The sequence below is a fragment of the Cajanus cajan genome, chromosome 5 (genome assembly GCF_000230855.2).
Source record: "Cajanus cajan strain Asha chromosome 5, NIPB_CcT2T_4, whole genome shotgun sequence".
Lineage (NCBI taxonomy): Eukaryota > Viridiplantae > Streptophyta > Magnoliopsida > Fabales > Fabaceae > Cajanus > Cajanus cajan.
This window is the reverse complement of record NC_138521.1, coordinates 30359567-30370244: the sequence shown is the minus strand read 5'-3', so window position 1 is coordinate 30370244 and position 10678 is coordinate 30359567. Positions and strand designations below refer to the sequence as shown.

At 31.7% G+C, this 10678-nt stretch overlaps 1 protein-coding gene across 1 annotated transcript; it reads right to left on the bottom strand.

The window, feature by feature from the left end:
- Nucleotides 1–7490: 7490 nt before the first annotated feature.
- On the bottom strand, nt 7491–10464 carry LOC109792322 (GDSL esterase/lipase At5g45910). Its single transcript, XM_083074393.1, has 7 exons — nt 10356–10464; nt 9792–10007; nt 9552–9697; nt 9236–9442; nt 8159–8263; nt 7842–8034; nt 7491–7732 (listed from the first exon to the last, which is right to left on the bottom strand). The coding sequence occupies exons 1-7, from the start codon at nt 10462–10464 to the stop codon at nt 7491–7493; spliced, it is 1218 nt and encodes a 405-aa protein (XP_082930519.1).
- Nucleotides 10465–10678: the final 214 nt, after the last annotated feature.

The following is a 10678-nucleotide window of genomic DNA, read 5'->3' as shown; positions in this document are numbered from 1 at the left end:
AATTTTTTTATGTATTTTTTACAAAATAAAAATAAAAATAATTTTAAATAATATAGAAAAATTAAAATTTAAAATAAGATATGAATTTATTAAAATTTATAAGTATAAAATATATTTAATATGAATATTTTTTAATAAAAATAAATAAAAATCGAGTCATGCGGTTCAACCAGTGACCCACCGGTTCAACCTTTGACCCACTGACCCAGTACCTTAACCGGTTCGATGACCGGTCCGGTTTTTAAAACTATGATTTTAAGTCTCCAATTTCACATATTGTATATAAAAATATATTATACATTAAAGTTAATTTTTTTTTCCAAAAAGTTGATATATTTTATTAATAAATTTAATTAAATTAATGAGGAATAAATCTATTTAAAGAGAAATTTTAATTTAATGATTAAACTAATAAAATTTAACATCTAAGAAAATATGTTGAATGAAATAAATATCACAATAACTACTCTTAAAAGCAAATGGATCTCCATTTGTGTATAATCTTATAATTTATTAACTTAATTTTACCTTACCTTACATATTTTTCGTCCTTATATTACCTATTTGATGGAAACATCAGTTTATTATTCTATCTAACTCTAATTTACCATAAAATATATTTATTATGATAATCATCTAAATTTTAAAAGTTAATAATAATAATAATAATAATAACAATAATAATAATAATAATAATAAATAATAATAATAATAATTATAATTATTATTATTATTAATGTTGCAAGTGAGAGACACTTAAACAGTGTCATATATTATTTATTTCATAAAATGTTTGTTACAAAAAAAAAAAAAAAGGGTCATGAAATTCTATTTTATGCTTCATTTTAGAATCAGGACACCATCCATTTTCTCCTTTAGAGAAGAAATTTGTAGTTCTAATTCCAAAGCATGCTAAATAAGGCTCCCTCCATTTTCTTATATGTCTTCATTTTTTATTTTATAGAATGAAGATTGTTAATATATATTAAATTTATCTTCTTTAGCATATACTTTACCTTACATTTTTTTATCTCTTACAAATAATTTTAAATTTTTATATTACATTTAAGATAACAAAATTATGAAAATACGCATAAAAATTGAGAAATCATCTGATTTTTTCACAAGTGAGCGGAAATTAACATACTTTATCATTTTTTTTTCTCGTAATAATTGCATGACTGATATGTAGCAAATCCTGAAACTTTTTGGTTGAGAATCTGTGTGCATGAGAGTGACTTGAAACTTTTTCACTGTGTGCATGAGTGAGGGTACGTGTATGAGATTTGAAACTTTTTCATGGTCATAAATTGTTTACGTGGAACCCATTGAGTCATGATGTGTGTGTGTCTGTATTACCTCCAATAAGGTTAAGATATGGGATTGGGTTGTCAGAGTGGAACCATCGTCGAGACGTGATTTACTATTTGTGTTAGACGTGAGCCACCAACATTTGACACAATTTTGATGTTGGAATAACATTGAGGTCAAACTTTCAATCATCTCCTTCTATTTATAACATGAACTCATACTTATATCTCTCTTCAATATGAAAGCCTTTATCATAATTTTAGAGATTGGAAGTGATAATACTCAATCTATCATTAAAAAGGGTACATCACTACAAAAAATTATGTAATTAATAGCGGTTATTTTCTGGCGGTTTCAATAAACCGCTAAAAACGGTTGTAGTTCTAGCGGTTATTATAATCGCCACAAAAGATTAAATTTTTAGCGGTTTAAGACCGCCACAATGTTTAAATAACTATATATTGCTCTGCCACCTCTTTATGTCACCACGTAACCAATTTAATTAAAATATTTTTTTTGTTAAAAGAATAAAATTAAAAGTTAAGAACTTAAATTCAAAACTCTCTCTCTTTCTCGCACTTCTGTGACTTTTGAAGCGCTCCAAATCGGAAACAAAGCTCTTCTTCGCATTTTTGGATCACTTTTTCTTCGATCATCTCTCTCTTCCTTCAGCGTTCGCCCCTACTAACTACAACCCCTTTTCCACGCGAAAATCTCAGTCTAGGGTTCTCACAACTTATAATCCCTCAATCTTTTACTTTTATGCTTTAATCATGATTTTCTTTTTCGTAGTTATAATTATGACTTAAATCAGATTGTTCGATTTTCCTTTTTTCTCTCTTCTCAAGGATTCTGGAACACCTTGTGATCAATGAAAATGGATTTGGTGTTTGGTTACAAGGTAATTTTGTATCTTCTTTGTTGTCTCTCTATTTTTGCGGATGCATAACTCGATTTATTGATAAACGATTGTGGGGATTTTGTTTAATTAAAACCTTGGTCATTGTAGCTTTTACGATTATTACTCGTCAATGCTTAAGTTATAGATAAGATATATAGCCGCACTAGTTTCTGAGCTGGTTCGATAAACTAGCTGAGCTTTTACGATGAGGTGCTGGAAGCTGAGATGGCAGATCTTGGTGATATCAGTTGACCAACAGGACTTCCGGGATGAAACTGATAGGATTGGAAGTCATAGTGAGATACTTGGAACCTCTGAAAGGTTTCACCGTTCCTATTATTATCTTTTATTGTGTTCTCTACATGTGTAGTTCATCACCCGCAACTAACAAAAATATTTTTTTTATAGAAAAGGCAAGTAAAAGAGGAAGCAAACACACCAACAGATTGTTCAAAACAGTATTTTGTTTTCCGCGTGAAGCGACGATGGGATGGCAACAATATCCACGTGTTATCTCCAAAGTCCCTTTCATAGTTTCATTTAATTCATCACAATTTTGTTTCTCTAGAACACACTTATCTTTTTATCTTTTTAATTTTTGTGCTTCTGTAGTCTCAAAGAGGAAGCTCTAAATCATTTGTTTTAATTTCGTGTGTTATTATTATTATTTAGGTTCATCATTGATGGAACACATAAGCCAAAATCAAAGGCATCCCAAATCACAGGTACTGCATTGTTAGAGGAATTGCTAAATGCAACATAATTTCTTGCCTTGAGGTTGTCAATTGTGTCCACATAACTCTGTACACGACGAACCTGTGTACAACGACTTAAATGTGAGCACCTTTCACCATCACTTTGGAACTGCATTACATAACTAAGTGGTGGCAACTAGTTTTGTATCGTCTATTCATTAATAAAGTTTTATTCAGCATCCTATCTGCAAATTGTAGGCAACATAGAAATTTTCAATTTTTGTTGGTTTTTTGAGTTCCAGTGAAAGAATTTTTGGTGGGTTTGAGAGATTTTGATGATTAATTTCTAGGTTGAAAATAATGGGGGTTATAGAGATAGTTACCAATTGTTGAGAGAGAAAGTTGAGTTTTTTTTTTATGTTCACGTTCCTGCTACAATACAACACTCCGAAGGAAAGAGGATTTGCATTCTTTATGTTCACGTTCCTGCTACAATGATCCCCTATGTATGTATCTACTATGCTTCTCTACATGTAGTTGTTTTTGATCAACAAAAGGAAAAACTTCTCTATATGTATTTGTTCTTTATACTTAATTTAAGGTATATATATATATATATATATATATATATATATATATATATATATATATATATATATATGAGTTCTCTGTTTCATTTTCTTCCTTTTTTCCCAGGTGACCCCAAGTCGATCATTTAATTTAATCTTAACCACAATGAAGTTTAAGGTATATTTTCTCTCCCTTCATTGTTACTTGCCAATATAAGAAGTTGCATTTCTTTTATGGTTGCACTGAATTTGCATCTTGGATGTTGTAATTGGATATGCACTTTTGCTGTTAACGTTGTTTTCTATTTTTTTGTCCGATGTGGCAGAATTGAAGAGATCTTTGTATTGCTTATCCTCTCAATATGGAAGAATATTGGATGTTGTTTCTCTAAAGACTCCCAAGCTTCGAGGTCGGGCATGGGAGTAAAACTTCCGTTTTATGACAAACCTATGGTAATTAAGCTATACTGCTGTTGTTAGTTTCTTTACAGTTATGTTGATAAATCTGTTTCACCAACCTTATATATATGTAGCTAGTTAATTAGAGCTGGCTAGAATTAAATTCTGTTATTATGTAACTTTTTGTTTTATGTTATATATTTAAGTCATTTTAATTCTCTGTTATTAATCTAGGAATTTAAACTAGGATCTCACAAAGATACTAGTTTAAATTCCTGTATTGATATGATGATTTTATAGTGAAGGTTTTTAACACTTGGAATTAATTACATTAGTTGCAGTTTTTTGGTTTGTAAGAGCAGTGAAAACGTCTTCTTCGTTATGATATGTATTAGTTGAGCCTTAGGTGAAATTGTAACAAACATTGGTGCGGTGCCTTTTGGCCTCAATCCTCAAACCACTTGATACCTTTTCCAATTTCCCATCACCAATCGTTAGTTAGAGCAGACTATGGATTCGATTCAAGGAACATATTTGTTTAGTACTTTTCAATTATTGAAGCACTTTATAAAATATTTCCTTCATACAAAGTAGTAAAAAAAATTGAATCAAATTATGCGAGATTCACTGATGTCTGGGTGGATTTTATCTTGACTTAGTCAGCAAATTAGGCTGTTGTAGACTTGAGACTGTAGTGAGTCATCTTTTAGCCCACATAATGTGTCTACAATTGTGTGTTCATCTTGTGTTTCCCCTCTTGCTTTGTAACTAGTAAAATGCAAAAGTTTTTAAGTTTTTCAAAATCTTGGATCCTGATTTGCAATCTGGATGGTATTTACAGATTAAAATACATAGGAGCTGTCCAGGGGAACAAGGTAAAGGTTGTGCATTTATGTTGTGCATAAGCTATCCTGCTCTATTGCTACTTTTCCCTAATGCTCTCGTGAAACTGCAGAGTAAGGAACAAATACCCAAATTAACGCGGCCTGGTTCATCATGGAAAGGAAGAAACCGTAGGTCATAAACATATTGTAATAGTGTCAAATTTTGTCCTGGTGCTTGGTCTGAGCGAGCTTGAGGCTTTCCTTGTATAAAAACCAATGGTCAAGGAGCTGGACATGTTATTGGTAAAAGAAAGTTCAGTTAAATTAAAGCTCATTTTGGATCAAAGAACGCTTGCATACGGTGATAGGATCTATTAAAGTTTTTTGTCTGCTGTTGCTGCATCATCTTTCAATTTTGACAGGACCTTAGTTAATTCATATGGAAGTGAGTCCATCCATATGGAAGTGTCAGCTCAAGGGTCTAAGTCATAATCAATATAAACACTTGAATAATATAATCACTTGAATAATTTAGACAAATGCCAAGCTGCAGGATAGTAATTAATAGTTGTAGCAGTAAGTTAAAATGCCATAATCATTAAGACAATATAAACACTTGAATAAAAGATATAACAATATAAAGCCAGTTCCTATGTAGCAGAGAAAGTTTATAAGAAAATAACAAAATACTATTGACTATTAGTTTGCTGATATCCTTTTTGTTTTTTTGCATTTATTCTAACACTTTTTTTGATGGTTTGTTTTGAGATTCTACAGGCTGATGCTGGGGGTTCTCCTTCACTTGTAGCTCGAGGCCTCTCCCCTGCTCAAGTTACTGTGGGCTCCGAACAAATTCAGATTCAAGTTCCAAATGAAAAGGTCATTATTCATGTTATACGTTAATGAGTATCTCTATCTTATTTTTATTAAAGGTCATTATTCATGTTTTATGTTAATGTATATAACCTCAAGTCACATGTTTCTTTTATATAGGTTGGGTTAATCATAGGGAGAGGTGGGGAAACTATTAAAGGCCTGCAGACCAAATCTGGGGCACGCATCCAGGTAGTTGTTATCGTTTGTCTTGAACCTTTTTTTCATGTATGGTTCAGATGGGATCTAAACTGGAAAAGGATTATTCTGCTAATATTGAGCTTTATATTGACGATTAAAAATTTAACAATAATGACAATAATTTGATTCATAGAGACGGTTAATTTAGAACTAAATAACTAGTGTTTCCTTATTTCCTCTGCATCTCAAATCATTCTTATTTTAGAATTGACAATAATTCTTATTTTAAATAAAGTATATTTTTGACGGTTTAAAATTGTTAGAAAATGCGAGAAATGACAATCTAAAACCACTAGAAAATGTAAACAACCAGAAATAATAATAATTTTGTGGAGGTTTAAAAATCAATTAAAATGAATATTGTGGCGGTTTAAAACCGCCAGAAAATGATGAACAAGTCAAACAGATCTGCAATTTTATGGCGGTTTCAGACCGCCAGAAACTGTCAAACATGTCAAACCAAAATGCATTTTGTGGCGGTTTCAAACCGCCAGAAAGAGATTGAATTTTCTGGCGCACAAAACCAGCGTTTACAAAATATCCGCCACAAAACGGTTTTTGGCGACCGTAGATCCGGCGGTTATTAATGACGCCGGTAATGCAATTTGTGGCGGTTTCTAACCGCCAGAAACTACCAAAATAACCGCCACAAATCACACATTTTTTTGTAGTGCATCAAGTGTTTTCCATGCATTTCTTTCTCTAATAAAACAATATTGGTCATCTATTGACGTTCGAAAAGGTTACTTATTCATTAATCAATTGCGCTCAAATTGTCATGTTGTTCTAAACAAACAAAACTTTGCTACTATAACGTCTTGAGAGAAAAATTAGAATTTAAGTATATATAATTAAAGCTAAAACATACTTGTGGCCTTTTATATTATTATTCAAATTAGTTTTGGTCCTTTGTTTTTCTTTTTTTTAAAAAAAGTTTCACTTTGCTCATTTAACTTTGAAATTTGAGTTAAGGTTTTTTTTTCGAAACAAATGTCACTTTGAATTGTTGGATGCAATGTTCAGCACTTCTATTTAGACTGATTCAAGGCGTGAAATTTGTCCAACGAGATTCAATATCAAAATTAAATAATATTGTGACGTAACTAATGTTCGAACAAAAGAGAGACATAAGCATGGTGAAAGTTGCATCAAGCATGAGGCTTGGAAGCAAATAGAAAACTAAAAGGTCTTTTATGTGTTCTTTCCTAATAGCCTATGGGCTAGCTTTTTACATGATTTTCACATTATTTATATCCTTTTATTGATATGAACGTTAATTGGGTTCCTTAGTTTTCATTTTGGTGAAACTAATGGAACATGGTTTATGTCTTTAATCAGTCAAAAGACGAGTTTCATATTTAAGTTCTCATTTTATTTCAACATTGAATGGTTAGATATCTTTTGAATCCTTATAAATATGTTATGTTATACATTTATTCTATGTAATGTATTTTTTATTGATACAATTATTGATGTTGTGACAACTTTGATATGACAATGATATACATGTGACAACCTTGATGATATGACATCATCCACAACAAATGTTGTTAGTCACGTTATACGAAAACCTTATCAATCAAAACATATGAAAATCATAATCATCCAATAATAAATTACGTCGAACTTTGCTTGTGCATCCTTGGTCACAAAAACATGTATAAAATGCATGGACAAATCCTAGTTTTATTAATTTTCCCCAATGCTTCCTTCCTTTCTAAGCTATCTTGAAAGGAGGGGATTTGAGTGAAGGATTAGAAAAAGGGCCCTCAACTATTCCTTTTTCTATTAGCCTATATGCTGCTTCGGTAAAATGGGGTCCATCCCAAATTATGCATTTTGAAGGGTCTGAGCAAACCATTGAGGCAACACTTCCACAATATATTTGTTCACTAAGACCGTAAGGCTCCCCCTTTCCACAACATGCTCTAAAAGTCTCGATTTTACCATAATAAAAACCTATAGTAAAAAAGAAATGGACAAGATCAGAATAAACCATAGAAAAACTAACAATTGCATGCAACTATTCATTATTGATCTAATAAAAAGAAATAAAAGCACAACCCACCATATTGTTGTGGTGCTTGAAATAAACGCTTGGCAGCACCGTAGTAGTCAAAATATGTTATCTTAACATGTGGCTTCTTTTGTCTTAATGTCTCGATAGCCTTTTTGAGTTGTCCATTATAGTACTCGATGAAAGCATTGTAAGCTGCCAAACACCCAAATTGATCATAGTCTTCTTTCTTATCACTGCCCACCTGATAAGTGCTCAAATTGCATATTTTTATGCTTAATTTGGCACTCTTTTTGGGAGAGATGTAAGTAATTTTGGTTGTATTTGACCCTCCAAATAGATGAACTAAGATTAATCTAAGGAGTTACAAGAGTGTAGTTTCTTTGGCTGAAAATATTTCCTTTTTGTGTAGGTTTTGATGAAGTTGGAAATCCAAGGCTATAGCCCCAAAGCCAAAGCTGCAGCCATGAATCCTGAACCAAAAAGAAGTGTTCCAGAGAGTTAAGGCTATAGCTCCAGAGCCAAAGCTGCAGCCTCGAAACAAAGAGGTATTCCAGAGAGTTGAAGCTTTAGCCATGAAATCAGAGCTCCAGCCTTGGAACATTTTGGGCAGTCCATAAATTCAAAGCTACAGCCCCCAATCCAGAGCTGCAGCCTTGGGTTAAAAATCCCAACTTTCCCTTGGACAGAACGTATTTTAGGGCACGAAAAGAAGGAAAAAAGGGACCGAAGAGAAACAAAAAAACGAAAAGAAAAATAGAGAGAAAGATCACCCAGGAGAAGAGGAGAGCTTGAAGATTAGACTTGAAGATTGGCTTGCTGGGGAACGAGGATCCATCTTCATTTCTTCTCTTCTATTGTGTAATCTCATCTTGTTATTTGCTATGGCCCTCACCATGAGTGGCTAGTTTCTCTTGGGTTGGATTCAATGTAACTACTAACTCTATTTCTTCTTAGATCTATATGATATTCAGTTCTATTACTTGTGTTTGATTCTTCGCTTAATGCTTAATCCGGTTTGATCACCCGTTTTATGATTTTAGGTTTTTGAACTTTGTTGGGAAACATTTTCAAAACCCGAACTGAATCATTCACCTAATAATCTCTTGTTCTAGGAATAGACTTGATTTTATTAGCCATTTTGGTTCAAGTTATTGTCTTAATGCAAGGTGTTAATCTTAAATCATAGAGGAATCATGTTTAGGGTTAACCACCTTAGGGCTCAATTTTGAGGAATCTGGTTGAGCTAATTATTGAACATGGAAGTGATAGAAATGGAATCATATTTATCTGATGAAGATTAAAAGAATTAGAAAGTACATTTGAATCCAATCTCTTTCTCATATAAGGTTTTCTGTTACATTCATTCTGTTATTTTAATTGCTCTAATTTAAACTTAAATCAATATTTCATTCATCGTAATAGTCAAAATATGTTATCTTAACATGTGGCTTCTTCTGTCTTAATGTCTCGATAGCCTTTTTGAGTTGTCCATTATAGTACTCGATGAAAGCATTGTAAGCTGCCAAACACCCAAATTGATCATAGTCTTCTTTCTTATCACTGCCCACCCTTGCCAAAACAGCAGAATTGCACCCAATTGGGAAGTTCCCCGGTACCACTAGCTCCACTGCTCCTTCCTCTATTAATTTCTAGCGAATAAAAACAAAAATAAGATTTAATTTCTAATCAACCATATTTCAAACCCAAGCTTAATTAAACTATTAAAATTGGAGTTGGCATAAGTTTGCTATAACATACGGTGATGGCATTAGTAATTGCTTCAACAAAAAGTGGAACCATTTCTCGAAGTGCTGACATATTTTTATACGGAATGATTGCGTTAATGTCGTTGCCACCAATCTCTCCCACCAGAAACAATGTTTTTTTGAAGTAATTATCACACTCTGTCATAAAAAGGGGTACACGTTGTTAACCACATTGAGAAAATTTTCAAATATTCGACAAAAACATTAATGAAGGAGTTTAATTGGGTAAGACCTTCGCTTTTACAAAGAAAGGGTTTGAGCTTCTTAAACCATTCAAGTTGAGTACTTAAAGAATAAGAAGCTGCGTCTAGTTCCAACATTTGTTGCATGAAAAAATCCTTATCTAGTGCAGTTGAACCAGCATATGCAAAATTTACTCCTTTGGTAATGTCTTGTCCTTCGGTAAGATTCAAGTAGGGTGGCAACATTGGCAACCCATATGCCTCAGCTAAAATTAAAATGACCACAAGTTAGTGTAATCATCAATATGTGATTGTTAAGATCTAATGTTTCATATACTCCATTTGTGCAAGTAAATTTTATTTAAGTTGTCTAAAAAAAGGGAGTACAAAATACCTATAAAAGAAAGTTGGCAAGGTAAAAACAATTCAATGATTATATCACATTACAATGTATTTTCTAAGGTGTGGAAAATAGTGAAATGATATTTTTTTATTTTAAATTTTGGACTTTTTTTAAAACATTTTCAAAGAAAATATTTTATAAAATTAAAAATAAACATATTTTTATGCTTATTTTTTATTTTTTTAAAAATAAAAATAGAAAACAGTGAAACCAGTATCACAATAGTGAAGAAATGAAATAAAACCAAACTCATTTTCATGTGTCAAATGACCCAATGCAAAATTCATACTAACGGTGACGGATACATTTATCCCTTTCATTTCGATATTGGTTAAAAAAAATATTATTTTTTAATGATAAATTACACTTTTAATCTTGTATCTTATTTTTTTTAGATTTAAGTTTTATCTTTTATTTTTTAAAAATTAATTAATTAATTTATTTATATTTATTAAGTGATCCAAAATAGTCTTTTTGTGATGTCCATAACGATGAACGTTAAAAAATTCCGACTTAACTATTAATTGTGCGCAT